This window comes from Biomphalaria glabrata, chromosome 10, assembly GCF_947242115.1.
Source record: "Biomphalaria glabrata chromosome 10, xgBioGlab47.1, whole genome shotgun sequence".
Taxonomy (NCBI): Eukaryota; Metazoa; Mollusca; class Gastropoda; family Planorbidae; genus Biomphalaria; species Biomphalaria glabrata.
In genome coordinates this window covers 26962463-26979368 of record NC_074720.1, presented here as the reverse complement: position 1 = coordinate 26979368, position 16906 = coordinate 26962463, and the positions used below count along the sequence as shown (strand labels likewise).

At 37.0% G+C, this 16906-nt stretch overlaps 1 protein-coding gene across 2 annotated transcripts in view; it reads right to left on the bottom strand.

Annotated features, from left to right (window-relative positions):
• Positions 1 to 16906, bottom strand: part of LOC106051026 (zinc metalloproteinase-disintegrin-like VMP-III) — an 89886-nt gene that overhangs the window by 26305 nt on the left and 46675 nt on the right. For both annotated transcript variants that reach the window (XM_056043479.1, XM_056043480.1), the window contains exons 12-16: positions 11623 to 11737; positions 9086 to 9202; positions 7093 to 7147; positions 6847 to 6987; positions 6593 to 6736 (exon numbers count right to left, since the gene is read on the bottom strand). In XM_056043479.1, the coding sequence (XP_055899454.1) occupies positions 6593 to 6736; positions 6847 to 6987; positions 7093 to 7147; positions 9086 to 9202; positions 11623 to 11737 (572 nt within the window). The remainder of the gene's footprint in view (positions 1 to 6592; positions 6737 to 6846; positions 6988 to 7092; positions 7148 to 9085; positions 9203 to 11622; positions 11738 to 16906) is intronic.

Sequence of the window (16906 nt, the reverse complement as noted above, 5' to 3'; positions counted from 1 at the left end):
TAGTCTAACTGTACTGTTTCACTTATTGTGTAGTCTAACTGTACTGTTTCACGTAGTGTAGTCTAACTGTCATGTTTCACTTATTGTGTAGTCTAACTGTGCTGTTTCACTTATTGTGTAGTCTAACTGTACTGTTTCACGTAGTGTAGTCTAACTGTGCTGTTTCAATTATTATGTAGTCTAACTGTACTGTTTCACTTATTGTGTAGTCTAACTGTACTGTTTCACGTAGTGTAGTCTAACTGTGCTGTTTCACTTATTGTGTAGTCTAACTGTGCTGTTTCACTTATTGTGTAGTCTAACTGTACTGTTTCACTTATTGTGTAGTCTAACTGTGCTGTTTCACGTAGTGTAGTCTAACTGTGCTGTTTCACTTATTGTGTAGTCTAACTGTACTGTTTCACTTATTGTGTAGTCTAACTGTACTGTTTCACTTATTGTGTAGTCTAACTGTACTGTTTCACTTATTGTGTAGTCTAACTGTACTGTTTCACTTATTGTGTAGTCTAGCTGTACTGTTTCACTTATTGTGTAGTCTAACTGTACTGTTTCACTTATTGTGTAGTCTAACTGTGCTGTTTCACTTATTGTGTAGTCTAGCTGTGCTGTTTCATTTATTGTGTAGTCTAGCTGTGCTGTTTCACTTATTGTGTAGTCTAACTGTACTGTTTCACTTATTGTGTAGTCTAACTGTACTGTTTCACTTATTGTGTAGTCTAACTGTACTGTTTCACTTATTGTGTAGTCTAGCTGTACTGTTTCACTTATTGTGTAGTCTAGCTGTACTGTTTCACTTATTGTGTAGTCTAACTGTACTGTTTCACTTATTGTTTAGTCTAACTGTACTGTTTCAATTATTGTGTAGTCTAGCTGTGCTGTTTCACTTATTGTTTAGTCTAACTGTACTGTTTCACTTATTGTGTAGTCTAACTGTACTGTTTCACTTATTGTGTAGTCTAACTGTGCTGTTTCACTTATTGTGTAGTCTAACTGTACTGTTTCACTTATTGTATAGTCTCACTGTACTGTTTCACTTATTGTGTAGTCTAGCTGCACTGTTTCACTTATTGTGTAGTCTAACTGTACTGTTTCACTTATTGTGTAGTCTAACTGTACTGTTTCACTTATTGTGTAGTCTAACTGTACTGTTTAACTTATTGTGTAGTCTAACTGTACTGTTTCACTTATTGTGTAGTCTAACTGTACTGTTTCACTTATTGTGTAGTCTAACTGTACTGTTTCACTTATTGTGTAGTCTAACTGTGCCGTTTCACTTATTGTGTAGTCTAACTGTGCTGTTTCACTTATTGTGTAGTCTAACTGTACTGTTTCACTTATTGTGTAGTCTAACTGTACTGTTTCACTTATTGTGTAGTCTAACTGTACTGTTTCACTTATTGTGTAGTCTAACTGTACTGTTTCACTTATTGTGTAGTCTAACTGTGCTGTTTCACTTATTGTGTAGTCTAGCTGTGCTGTTTCACTTATTGTGTAGTCTAACTGTGCTGTTTCACTTATTGTGTAGTCTAGCTGTGCTGTTTCACTTATTGTGTAGTCTAGCTGTGCTGTTTCACTTATTGTGTAGTCTAGCTGTGCTGTTTCACTTATTGTGTAGTCTAACTGTACTGTTTCACTTATTGTGTAGTCTAACTGTACTGTTTCACTTATTGTGTAGTCTAACTGTGCTGTTTCACTTATTGTGTAGTCTAACTGTACTATTTCACTTATTGTGTAGTCTAGCTGTGCTGTTTCACTTATTGTGTAGTCTAACTGTGCTGTTTCACGTAGTGTAGTCTAACTGTACTGTTTCACTTATTGTGTAGTCTAACTGTGCTGTTTCACGTAGTGTAGTCTAACTGTGCTGTTTCATTTATTGTGTAGTCTAACTGTGCTGTTTCACGTAGTGTAGTCTAACTGTGCTGTTTCACTTATTGTGTAGTCTAGGTGTGCTGTTTCACTTATTGTGTAGTCTAACTGTGCTGTTTCACTTATTGTGTAGTCTAACTGTACTGTTTCACTTATTGTGTAGTCTAACTGTGCTGTTTCACTTATTGTGTAGTCTAACTGTACTGTTTCACTTATTGTGTAGTCTAGCTGTGCTGTTTCACTTATTGTGTAGTCTAACTGTACTGTTTCATTTATTGTGTAGTCTAACTGTGCTGTTTCACGTAGTGTAGTCTAACTGTACTGTTTCACTTATTGTGTAGTCTAACTGTACTGTTTCACTTATTGTGTAGTCTAACTGTACTGTTTCACTTATTGTGTAGTCTAACTGTGCTGTTTCACTTATTGTGTAGTCTAACTGTGCTGTTTCACTTATTGTGTAGTCTAACTGTACTGTTTCACTTATTGTGTAGTCTAACTGTACTGTTACACTTATTGTGTAGTCTAACTGTGCTGTTTCACTTATTGTGTAGTCTAACTGTACTGTTTCACTTATTGTGTAGTCTAACTGTGCTGTTTCACGTAGTGTAGTCTAACTGTACTGTTTCATTTATTGTGTAGTCTAACTGTGCTGTTTCACGTAGTGTAGTCTAACTGTACTGTTTCATTTATTGTGTAGTCTAACTGTACTGTTTCATTTATTGTGTAGTCTAACTGTACTGTTTCACTTATTGTGTAGTCTAACTGTGCTGTTTCACTTATTGTGTAGTCTAACTGTACTGTTTCACTTATTGTGTAGTCTAACTGTGCTGTTTCACTTATTGTGTAGTCTAACTGTACTGTTTCACTTATTGTGTAGTCTAACTGTGCTGTTTCACGTAGTGTAGTCTAACTGTACTGTTTCATTTATTGTGTAGTCTAACTGTGATTTTTCACGTAGTGTAGTCTAACTGTACTGTTTCACTTATTGTGTAGTCTAACTGTGCTGTTTCACTTATTGTGTAGTCTAGCTGTGCTGTTTCACTTATTGTGTAGTCTAACTGTGCTGTTTCATTTATTGTGTAGTCTAACTGTACTGTTTCACTTATTGTGTAGTCTAACTGTACTGTTTCACTTATTGTGTAGTCTAACTGTACTGTTTCACTTATTGTGTAGTCTAACTGTACTGTTTCACTTATTGTGTAGTCTAACTGTACTGTTTCACTTATTGTGTAGTCTAACTGTGCTGTTTCACGTAGTGTAGTCTAACTGTGCTGTTTCACGTAGTGTAGTCTAACTGTACTGTTTCACTTATTGTGTAGTCTAACTGTACTGTTTCACGTAGTGTAGTCTAAGTGTACTGTTTCATTTATTGTGTAGTCTAACTGTGCTGTTTCACGTAGTGTAGTCTAACTGTACTGTTTCATTTATTGTGTAGTCTAACTGTACTGTTTCATTTATTGTGTAGTCTAACTGTACTGTTTCACTTATTGTGTAGTATAACTGTGCTGTTTCACTTATTGTGTAGTCTAACTGTACTGTTTCACTTATTGTGTAGTCTAACTGTATTGTTTCACTTATTGTGTAGTCTAACTGTACTGTTTCACTTATTGTGTAGTCTAACTGTACTGTTTCACTTATTGTGTAATCTAACTGTGCTGTTTCACGTAGTGTAGTCTAACTGTGCTGTTTCACGTAGTGTAGTCTAACTGTACTGTTTCACTTATTGTGTAGTCTAACTGTACTGTTTCACTTATTGTGTAGTCTAACTGTACTGTTTCACTTATTGTGTAGTCTAACTGTACTGTTTCACTTATTGTGTAGTCTAACTGTGCTGTTTCACGTAGTGTAGTCTAACTGTACTGTTTCACTTATTGTGTAGTCTAACTGTACTGTTTCACTTATTGTGTAGTCTAACTGTGCTGTTTCACGTAGTGTAGTCTAACTGTGCTGTTTCACTTATTGTGTAGTCTAACTGTACTGTTTCACTTATTGTGTAGTCTAACTGTACTGTTTCACTTATTGTGTAGTCTAACTGTACTGTTTCACTTATTGTGTAGTCTAACTGTGCTGTTTCACGTAGTGTAGTCTAACTGTACTGTTTCACTTATTGTGTAGTCTAACTGTACTTTTTCACTTATTGTGTAGTCTAACTGTGCTGTTTCACGTAGTGTAGTCTAACTGTACTGTTTCACTTATTGTGTAGTCTAACTGTACTGTTTCACTTATTGTGTAGTCTAACTGTACTGTTTCACTTATTGTGTAGTCTAACTGTGCTGTTTCACTTATTGTGTAGTCTAACTGTGCTGTTTCACGTAGTGTAGTCTAACTGTGCTGTTTCACTTATTGTGTAGTCTAACTGTGCTGTTTCACTTATTGTGTAGTCTAACTGTACTGTTTCACTTATTGTGTAGTCTAACTGTGCTGTTTCACTTATTGTGTAGTCTAACTGTGCTGTTTCACGTAGTGTAGTCTAACTGTACTGTTTCACTTATTGTGTAGTCTGTGCTGTTTCACTTATTGTGTAGTCTAACTGTGCTGTTTCACGTAGTGTAGTCTAACTGTACTGTTTCACTTATTGTGTAGTCTAACTGTGCTGTTTCACTTATTGTGTAGTCTAACTGTGCTGTTTCACTTATTGTGTAGTCTAACTGTGCTGTTTCACTTATTGTGTAGTCTAACTGTACTGTTTCACTTATTGTGTAGTCTAACTGTACTGTTTCACTTATTGTGTAGTCTAACTGTGCTGTTTCACTTATTGTGTAGTCTAACTGTGCTGTTTCACTTATTGTGTAGTCTAGCTGTACTGTTTCACTTATTGTGTAGTCTAGCTGTGCTGTTTCACTTATTGTGTAGTCTAACTGTGCTGTTTCACATAGTGTAGTCTAACTGTACTGTTTCACTTATTGTGTAGTCTAACTGTGCTGTTTCACGTAGTGTAGTCTAACTGTGCTGTTTCACTTATTGTGTAGTCTAACTGTACTGTTTCACTTATTGTGTAGTCTAACTGTGCTGTTTCACTTATTGTGTAGTCTAGCTGTGCTGTTTCACTTATTGTGTAGTCTAACTGTACTGTTTCACTTATTGTGTAGTCTAACTGTACTGTTTCACTTATTGTGTAGTCTAGCTGTGCTGTTTCACTTATTGTGTAGTCTAGCTGTGCTGTTTCACTTATTGTGTAGTCTAACTGTGCTGTTTCACTTATTGTGCAGTCTAACTGTGCTGTTTCACTTATTGTGTAGTCTAACTGTGCTGTTTCACTTATTGTGTAGTCTAACTGTACTGTTTCACTTATTGTGTAGTCTAACTGTGCTGTTTCACTTAATGTGTAGTCTAACTGTGCTGTTTCACTTATTGTGTAGTCTAACTGTGCTGTTTCACTTATTGTGTAGTCTAACTGTGCTGTTTCACTTATTGTGTAGTCTAACTGTACTGTTTCACGTAGTGTAGTCTAACTGTGCTGTTTCACTTATTGTGTAGTCTAACTGTGCTGTTTCAATTATTGTGTAGTCTAACTGTGCTGTTTCACTTATTGTGTAGTCTAACTGTGCTGTTTCACTTATTGTGTAGTCTAACTGTGCTGTTTCACTTATTGTGTAGTCTAACTGTGCTGTTTCACGTAGTGTAGTCTAACTGTACTGTTTCACTTATTGTGTAGTCTAACTGTGCTGTTTCAATTATTGTGTAGTCTAACTGTGCTGTTTCACTTATTGTGTAGTCTAACTGTGCTGTTTCAATTATTGTGTAGTCTAACTGTGCTGTTTCACTTATTGTGTAGTCTAACTGTGCTGTTTCACTTATTGTGTAGTCTAACTGTACTGTTTCACTTATTGTGTAGTCTAACTGTGCTGTTTCACTTATTGTGTAGTCTAACTGTACTGTTTCACTTATTGTGTAGTCTAACTGTGCTGTTTCACGTAGTGTAGTCTAACTGTACTGTTTCATTTATTGTGTAGTCTAACTGTGATTTTTCACGTAGTGTAGTCTAACTGTACTGTTTCACTTATTGTGTAGTCTAACTGTGCTGTTTCACTTATTGTGTAGTCTAGCTGTGCTGTTTCACTTATTGTGTAGTCTAACTGTGCTGTTTCATTTATTGTGTAGTCTAACTGTACTGTTTCACTTATTGTGTAGTCTAACTGTACTGTTTCACTTATTGTGTAGTCTAACTGTACTGTTTCACTTATTGTGTAGTCTAACTGTACTGTTTCACTTATTGTGTAGTCTAACTGTACTGTTTCACTTATTGTGTAGTCTAACTGTGCTGTTTCACGTAGTGTAGTCTAACTGTGCTGTTTCACGTAGTGTAGTCTAACTGTACTGTTTCACTTATTGTGTAGTCTAACTGTACTGTTTCACGTAGTGTAGTCTAAGTGTACTGTTTCATTTATTGTGTAGTCTAACTGTGCTGTTTCACGTAGTGTAGTCTAACTGTACTGTTTCATTTATTGTGTAGTCTAACTGTACTGTTTCATTTATTGTGTAGTCTAACTGTACTGTTTCACTTATTGTGTAGTATAACTGTGCTGTTTCAATTATTGTGTAGTCTAACTGTACTGTTTCACTTATTGTGTAGTCTAACTGTGCTGTTTCAATTATTGTGTAGTCTAACTGTGCTGTTTCAATTATTGTGTAGTCTAACTGTACTGTTTCACTTATTGTGTAGTCTAGCTGTGCTGTTTCACTTATTGTGTAGTCTAACTGTACTGTTGACTGTTGTTTCACTTACCTTTGTATTCTAATTTTGTAGCATCAGCAGTTGCATGATTATTACAAGTTTTACAACAGAAGAAATTATAACTGTGACCATCCGTCGTGTTTTGTCCACAATAAGTTGTATTACATCCAGATCTCTTGTCTCCATATTGACAGTCTGTTCAATTAGAACAATCGAAGACAGTTGTAGAGAAAATAGAACAGTTAATATCTAGTCTTACTACTAATCACATACAAAGTATTACATTAATTTGTGTCAGCACTTACTTTCGTTATTAGATTTTATTTTGCTACAGGTGTTACAGCATTTCAACCTAAAATCTGTTGTGTAACAGTTGGCTGGATGTGCTGTGGAACAAGTTTGACCATTGATAATTGGTCCAGGCTGATCTCCTAGAGGGCATTCATCTGTTAATAATTGAAAGGGTAATAATCAGTCTTTCTAAAAATAAAAAAAATAAAGTCTTTAATTAAAAAAAAAAAGAAAACAATTTTCGTTTATATTAAACTTACCATCCATAGGACATTCACCAGTAGCTGCATCTTGACATTCTCCTTTGTTACATTTCTAGAATAGACCAAAAAAAATCAAGAATTCTATTAGTAAAATAAGAAATAAACACACACACACAAATTAATGGGTTCCTTCTCTAAGAAGAAGATAATCAGTGTTGATGGAATGTTATAGGGTGGGAGGAGTTGTGCCCATGCAAAGGGGACACTACTCGGGTAGCCAAGATGGCTGATTAAAGTTGTTTGTTATGATCTGAAAGTGTTCTTATTTCAAGTTTGTTTATATTCAAGTATCTATTGTAACAATTAGTCTACATGATTTATACTACATCAATGCTTCATCATTGCAAGGAGTCTTTCCAAGTTCTATGACCAGTCTAGCCAAGATTTAAATAAGAAATGTGGACTGGAACTCAAGATGGTGCACATAATGTTCCTGTACGCCTAGTTATTGATTCAGATCTTTACTGGATGCAAAGAAATGATAGAGCCGAGTGCGGGGGTTCAAAAACAAGTTTACAAAGTTTGTGTGGAAACACAAACTCAAAATCGGACTCCGAAGTGGTCCACCCAGGCAGGTAAAAACGCAGGTTTCAATTTTATCAGAAAAAAAATTATAGAATGATATTCTATCAAAGGCAAATGATAGAGAAGAATGGAGAAAGAAGGTTGACAGATCTTGTGTAGTGCCCCATTGGTCCAGTGGACCAAGGAATAGGTGAAAGTGAAGGAATGGTTCGATGTGAACCTGGCCTAACTAATGACATATAATGATTATCTAATTGTTCTGTAAAGGGTCATACTATTCAAATCTCCCCTTCCTTTACACTACTTTCTGTCTTTCTACAGAGCTGAAGCTCACGCGATAATATGAAGAACTACTTATTAATTGTTGTTTTAAATTATATTCCACTTATATACATACTAGATAACTTTTGTTCTTTTTTAAAATAAAAGTGTTTTTTTTTTTGGTGTAAATCTTGTAGTTGGTTTGTTAGAACTTACATAAATTAGCAACTACAATTGTGTACAAAAAATCCTAAACTGTTTGCATAAAAATATGGTACATAGTCATCTCCTTTACCAGACAGTTTCCCGTTTATGTTACTTTTAATAGTGAATAGTTGTAAAAATGTTGTATTTTTATGAACAAACTGCTTGCATTGTTGATTTTTTAAATTAAATTTTCGTTTTGTAGAAAAGAAAAAAAGTAGCCGTTGTATCAGAACTTTGAATGGTCTAAAATATGATGATGTCTAATTTTCAAGTTTACGAGATCTAAACGAGATGGATGGACAGACGGACAGACAAACCACAAAACTAATAGCGTCTATTCGGGCGCCACTAAAAAGCTAAATTTAATTTTAAGATCATTATGTTTACAAAAATTGTAACATTCAAACCATAGTTTTCAATATATGACTCCTGTTTCGAAAAGCAATGGATGCGTCTAGATAAATCACTTTTTAGCGGCCCCCGAAAGGGGAAAAGACGCTATTAGTTTTGTGCGAAATGTCTGTCCGTCTGTCCGTCCGTACCGTTTAGATCTCGTAAACTAGAAAAGATATTGAAAATCCGACATCACAATATTTTAGACTATTCAAAGTTCTGATGCAACGGCTACTTTTTTTTTTCTGAAAGCGAAAAAATCTAATTTTTAAAATTAGTCCTGTATAACGGTCAGACCAGAGTCTTCACTGTGTGGCCAATTAGGTAGTTATTTTCTCCCAATGATGTGCATAAACATTCAAATTTCTAGAAAAATCTTTCTATAGCTGTTTTCCACCTTCCCGTCCAGTTTCCAGGCATCATGAAGAAAGTGTCAGCTAATAAGAGGAAGTGTATTCCTCAAAGATAATCTCAAATGAAATCGTTTCATGACCATTTGTCTAACTGATAATCTAAACCTTCACGAAATGTATTTTAATAACCATAGACTATATATATATATATATAATCATAATTTAATCATTATTTTGTAGCTATTGACAACCTTTTTGTTTCCACAACAAGTTCCTGTAGCTGGTGTCACCCTCTCACAGCTCTCTCTTGAAGGAATACGGCAGTAAAAGTCTTGACAAAAACTGGAAATATTTCCAAATGAAAGTCCCTAGAGAAACACAATAAATAGACGTTAGTAATATAAGATTTGAATAAGATAAGAATATAAGTAGTTGTGTCTTGTTCAACTAAAACTTATAAGGTCGTGGGTCAGACACAAACTTCTATGTCACTTAGTGTGCCAATAGAGAAGAGATGCTTTGCAAACTATAGACTTTAGCGGCGTAGAGCAAATAGTTGGCGAGGGCGACATTTTCTGCAGTCATTAACTGTGTGTGTGTGTGTCTGTATGGTATTCTTACTTTATTGCTTCATTTGGTTTGACAATAATGTTTTCTTTTATCTTACCACTAATGACCACATTGAAGGTTACCCCAGTCCACACAACCAATGTTCTAGTAATGACCACATTGAAGGTTACCCCAGTCCACACAACCAATGTTCTAGTAATGACCACATTGAAGGCTACCGCAGTCCACACAGCCAATGTTCTAGTAATGACCACATTGAAGGTTACCCCAGTCCACACAACCAATGTTCTACTAATGACCACATTGAAGGTTACCGCAGTCCACACAGCCAATGTTCTAGTAATGACCACGTTGAAGGTTACCTCAGTCCACACAACCAATGTTCTACTAATGACCACATTGAAGGTTACCCCAGTCCACACAACCAATGTTCTACTAATGACCACATTGAAGGTTACCCCAGCCCACACAGCCAATGTTCTACTAATGACCACATTGATACCTCACTCTACACAGCCAATGGTCTAGTAATAACCTAATAACCATATTGAAGGTTACCTCAGTCCACACAACCAATGTTCTACTAATGACTTTCTTTCAATAGAATTCCTTTTCACTCGGGGATGCATAAAGAAAGTCTTTAAAAGAGTTTATACACTGTACTCCAGAAAAGTCTAGCTGCAGGATTCTTACTCGATCTATCATGTTAAGTAAGGTTTGTCTGATTTCTACATACTACATCTATCTTTCTAAGTACGGCATGTCTGAAAGAGACCATTGGAAAATGTTCACGAAGGCCGCAGAACACACATTTGAGGTCCAGGTTTCGCAGTTGAATCCCCCCCCCCTCTTCCGCGAGTTTGAAGCCAAACAATACCTCTTCAATATACAAAAAAAAAAAGCAAAGTACATACTCAAAATGCTATGAGCATTTATAATAGGGTGTTTTGAGTTTAACCCCCCCCCCTCTCAGCGTGGTTTGATGCTAAAAAAATATCTCTTCAATATTAAAAAAATGCGAATTACACTCTCAAAATTCTACGAGCGTAGCTAAGCCAAGGGGGGAGGGGGGGTTAGAGTTTAAAATCTCCCTTCAGAGAGTTCTGAGGTTGAAAACCTCTCTCTTCAATATTATTCTAAAGCAAACTACAATCACTAAATTCTATGAGCGTAGCTAAGGGGGTTTTGAGGCTGTTAAAAAAACTTCCTGAGATTTTTTTAGTTTTAAACGCCCCAACAGATGATTTTGACGATAAAACTTCCCTTTTCGATATAAAATCCTAAGCAAACTACAGTCACCTAATTCCAAGAACGTGGCCAAGAGATGTTACAAATTTTACCAGTGGCTGGGCTCCATCAATAAAGTGCAGTGAATCTGCCGAGATGAAAAAGACTAAATGTGGCTCAACAAAGATGGCTAAGACGGATTTTAGGAGTCAGTTATAGAGATCGGTCCTCAATCAAGGAAATCATATGCCGAACTGGGAGACGACCCCTTAGTAAGGTTGTGACAGATCGTCGCATGAGGTTTGCGGGACATATGAATCTGACAATATGAATTACGCATATTAAGAGTTGCGATGACATGGAGGCCATTTACGAGGAAAGAGCAAACAGGAAAATCCTAGTACAACTTAGCGCCACACTTTATGGAGGACCTCAAATTAGGTGTTAAGAGGCTTCAGACATTGCCAATGACAGATTTTTGTGGAAGAAGCTTGCCGCCCAATGGGTCGAACGGCTCGGGAGGATCTAAGTCAGAAAGAATAACACATTAGGTTTTTGAAATAAAACTTTTTAATTGCAGGATAATGCACGGTAGATACCTCTGAATATGCAATTTGTTCAATACCAAAAAATAGTGCTTGGCGGCGGGCTGGGGGGAGCTGTCAGCGCTCACCCAAACTCCCTTGCTGGCAAGGGAGGGCAGTCTACAATTTTTCCACTAACTCCAGGAAGAACTCATTCTTGGGTACAATAAACGTCTTCCGAAAGAATGAAGGGTCAGAATGTAATAAAGATTAATTATGTACACACACACACTCACACATTTATATATATATATATATATTGGCCAGGGGGGGGGGAGAAAAATCGTCCCCAAACCCCCTCCCCCCCCCCCGAAAAAATCCTGGCTACGCCCATGTAGCAGACATTTATTTATATAGACTGTAGATTATTGTAAGAGGCGACATATAAAGTTCATATACAAACTCACTCGGCATGCAAAGGATGCGTTACCATACAGACTCTGACATTGGTCATTAGCATCTACTGTAGTCAAATTATTGACATCCTTTCCTGTTTGATTTTTTAAACAAGTGTTGAGAACTCTAAAAGAAAAAAAGAAATCATCTTCTGTGACTTAATGCCAAACTTAAGACAAAGAGATAAATAAGTACAGAGAACAAGCCTGACAGACAAACAATATAAAGACAATGTGAAAGAGATAAATAAGTACAGAGAACAAGCCAGACAGACAAACAGTATAAAGACAATGTGAAAGAGATAAATAAGTACAGAGAACAAGCCTGACAGACAAACAGTATAAAGACAATGTGAAAGAGATAAATAAGTACAGAGAACAAGCCTGACAGACAAACAGTATAAAGACAATGTGAAAGAGATAAATAAGTACAGAGAACAAGCCTGACAGACAAACAATGTAAAGACAAAGTGAAAGAGATAAATAAGAACAGAGAACAAGTCAGACAGACAAACAGTATAAAGACAAAGTGAAAGAGATAAATAAGTACAGAGAACAAGCCAGACAGACAAACAGTATAAAGACAATGTGAAAGAGATAAATAAGTACAGAGAACAAGCCTGACAGACAAACAGTATAAAGACAAAGTGAAAGAGATAAATAAGTACAGAGAACAAGCCTGACAGACAAACAGTATAAAGACAATGTGAAAGAGATAAATAAGTACAGAGAACAAGCCTGACAGACAAACAGTATAAAGACAAAGTGAAAGAGATAAATAAGTACAGAGAACAAGCCTGACAGACTAACAGTACAAAGACAAAGTGAAAGAGATAAATAAGTACAGAGAACAAGCCAGACAGACAAACAGTACAAAGACAAAGTGAAAGAGATATATAAGTACAGAGAACAAGCCAGACAGACAAACAGTACAAAGACGATGTGAAAGAGATATATAAGTACAGAGAACAAGCCTGACAGACAAACAGTACAAAGACAATGTGATAGAGATAAATAAGTACAGAGAACAAGCCTGACAGACAAACAGTACAAAGACAATGTGAAAGAGATAAATAAGTACAGAGAACAAGCCTGACAGACAAACAGTACAAAGCCAATGTGAAAGAGATAAATAAGTACAGAGAACAAGCCTGACAGACAAACAGTACAAAGACAATGTGAAAGAGATAAATAAGTACAGAGAACAAGCCTGACAGACAAACAGTATAAAGACAATGTGAAAGAGATAAATAAGTACAGAGAACAAGCCTGACAGACAAACAATGTAAAGACAAAGTGAAAGAGATAAATAAGAACAGAGAACAAGTCAGACAGACAAACAGTATAAAGACAAAGTGAAAGAGATAAATAAGTACAGAGAACAAGCCAGACAGACAAACAGTATAAAGACAATGTGAAAGAGATAAATAAGTACAGAGAACAAGCCTGACAGACAAACAGTATAAAGACAAAGTGAAAGAGATAAATAAGTACAGAGAACAAGCCTGACAGACAAACAGTATAAAGACAATGTGAAAGAGATAAATAAGTACAGAGAACAAGCCTGACAGACAAACAGTATAAAGACAAAGTGAAAGAGATAAATAAGTACAGAGAACAAGCCTGACAGACTAACAGTACAAAGACAAAGTGAAAGAGATAAATAAGTACAGAGAACAAGCCAGACAGACAAACAGTACAAAGACAAAGTGAAAGAGATATATAAGTACAGAGAACAAGCCAGACAGACAAACAGTACAAAGACGATGTGAAAGAGATATATAAGTACAGAGAACAAGCCTGACAGACAAACAGTACAAAGACAATGTGATAGAGATAAATAAGTACAGAGAACAAGCCTGACAGACAAACAGTACAAAGACAATGTGAAAGAGATAAATAAGTACAGAGAACAAGCCTGACAGACAAACAGTACAAAGCCAATGTGAAAGAGATAAATAAGTACAGAGAACAAGCCTGACAGACAAACAGTACAAAGACAATGTGAAAGAGATAAATAAGTACAGAGAACAAGCCTGACAGACAAACAGTATAAAGACAATGTGAAAGAGATAAATAAGTACAGAGAACAAGCCTGACAGACAAACAGTATTGTTGTAACCCTGCCTTGCACCAGTGCTTGAGGTGCGCACTAGCGCACTAGTGAACGTAAACAGGAAGACACTAGGAGAGAGATAATAACATTGCATCAGGGATTGTGAAGAGTCTGAATGTTTGGAAACTAAGAAGCCAGCTTTTGGTGCTGCCTGAAGGTTGTAGAAGGGACCTGGAGCGAAGCGGGGAAGGCTGTCGTTGGTCCACATTCGGGTTGCTGTCTAAAGGACTGGTAAATTAGTAGAAAGACTCTGAGGAAGCTGAAGGATGCTATGTGTTTGTCCTAGTGAATAAACACCTGTATTTATTTCCTGTTACACTGTGTTGAGTTGCATGCCTATTCGTTGAGTGCCTAACCTAGAGTTACAACAATTGGTGTCAGAAGTGGGATTTAGGCAGCTCAACGAAAGGAAACAATGACAACGCTGAGGAAGCTAGATGAACTAAGCTGTAAACAGTTAAAAGAGGAGCTCCGAGCCAGGGAGCTGAGGATCTTCTGTGCCAAAGAAAAAATGAGAGAACGCCTTCGACAAGCCTTGCTGGACGAAGATGAAGATCCGGACTCGTATCTGTTCGAAGTACAACCAGATATCAGAGAGCTCATGAATACCGTGACAGATCAGATGAACTCGTTCCAGGTACAGCTAAAAGAGGTCAACGAGCAGATCTGTACCATGATTAAACAGATAGGTATCAGTACCTCGCTGAACAAGACTGATGATACGTTTGATACCGTGATGAGCAAGACCGACGATCAGATGGCTACCATGTCGACAGGTATAAACAATCCGTTACTCAACGGAGACGCCGTTGATGGTGGCGCTGTCTATGACTGTAATAGTGAGCCGTGCAAGCTTGGCTCCTACGACAAGAATCCTAACATTTGTTGTGAAAGTACTGAGCACAGATCTGATCATGCTATCGTGATTCCTGCCTACACTCAGACGTTGAAAAATAACTGTGATGACGGGACCTCCTCAAAGGGAGAATTCGAGCACCGGAAGACCTGCCAACTAAGTATTTGTCCTGATACCAGTATCAGCAAGAGAAGCGCTGATGGTGGTACAGCAGATGGACACATAGGACGTTGTAAACGTGCCCCACAGATATGTCTTTCAGACAAGCTTAAAGATTATACCGTGTTTGACAACTTGGCCTCCTGGGGGCCCACGGCACATCGAGAAAGCCTGCTGGAGCAACGTGTAAGACAAATGGTCTTGATGACCTACGCTATGACATCCACTGCATCGCTTCTTGCCATGAGTCTGCCGTCGGTGGTAACTAAGAGAAAGGCCAGACAACGAAAACGACTTCCCCTTAACCAAAGGCAGGTCAATTGGAGCAGAAGGAGAAAGCGGTACCTGCAGAGAGCAGTGTGGATTGCTTTGTGGGGAGCACGATCAATGCAATCTGTGACTCCCACTGACCGACCTCCACCTGCACTGGCCAACCGTGAACATGTTTCTTTTCGGGACGAAAAGACTAAGGTGGGGGTAGTGTTCCCTGCCTTGCACCAGTGCTTGAGGTGCGCACTAGCGCACTAGTGAACGTAAACAGGAAGACACTAGGAGAGAGATAATAACATTGCATCAGGGATTGTGAAGAGTCTGAATGTTTGGAAACTAAGAAGCCAGCTTTTGGTGCTGCCTGAAGGTTGTAGAAGGGACCTGGAGCGAAGCGGGGAAGGCTGTCGTTGGTCCACATTCGGGTTGCTGTCTAAAGGACTGGTAAATTAGTAGAAAGACTCTGAGGAAGCTGAAGGATGCTATGTGTTTGTCCTAGTGAATAAACACCTGTATTTATTTCCTGTTACACTGTGTTGAGTTGCATGCCTATTCGTTGAGTGCCTAACCTAGAGTTACAACAGTATAAAGACAATGTGAAAGATAAATAAGTACAGAGAACAAGCCTGACAGACAAACAGTATAAAGACAATGTGAAAGAGATAAATAAGTACAGAGAACAAGCCTGACAGACAAACAGTATAAAGACAATGTGAAAGAGATAAATAAGTACAGAGAAGAAGCCTGACAGACAAACAGTATAAAGACAATGTGAAAGAGATAAATAAGTACAAAGAACAAACCTGACAGACAAACAGTATAAAGACAAAGTGAAAGAGATAAATAAGTACAGAGAACAATCAAGACAAACAGTATAAAGACAAAGTGAAAGAGATAAATAAGTACAGAGAACAAGCCTGACAGACAAACAGTATAAAGACAATGTGAAAGAGATAAATAAGTACAGAGAACAAGCCTGACAGACAAACAGTATAAAGACAATGTGAAAGAGATAAATAAGTACAAAGAACAAACCTGACAGACAAACAGTATAAAGACAAAGTGAAAGAGATAAATAAGTACAGAGAACAAGCAAGACAAACAGTATAAAGACAAAGTGAAAGAGATAAATAAGTACAGAGAACAAGCCAGACAGACAAACAGTACAAAGACAATGTGAAAGAGAAATATAAGTACAGAGAACAAGCCTGACAGACAAACAGTACAAAGACAATGTGAAAGAGATATATAAGTACAGAGAACAAGCCTGACAGACAAACAGTACAAAGACAATGTGAAAGAGATAAATAAGTACAGAGAACAAGCCAGACAGACAAACAGTACAAAGACAAAGTAAAAGAGATAAATAAGTACAGAGAACAAGCCTGACAGACAAACAGTACAAAGACAATGTGAAAGAGATAAATAAGTACAGAGAACAAGCCTGACAGACAAACAGTATAAAGACAATGTGAAAGAGATAAATAAGTACAGAGAACAAGCCTGACAGACAAACAGTACAAAGACAATGTGAAAGAGGTATATAAGTACAGAGAACAAGCCAGACAGACAAACAGTATAAAGACAATGTGAAAGAGATAAATAAGTACAGAGAACAAGCCTGACAGACAAACAGTACAAAGACAATGTGAAAGAGATAAATAAGTACAGAGAACAAGCCTGACAGACAAACAGTATAAAGACAATGTGAAAGAGATAAATAAGTACAGAGAACAAGCCTGACAGACAAACAGTATAAAGACAATGTGAAAGAGATAAATAAGTACAGAGAACAAGCCTAACAGACAAACAGTATAAAGACAAAGTGAAAGAGATAAATAAGTACAGAGAACAAGCCTGACAGACAAACAGTATAAAGACAATGTGAAAGAGATAAA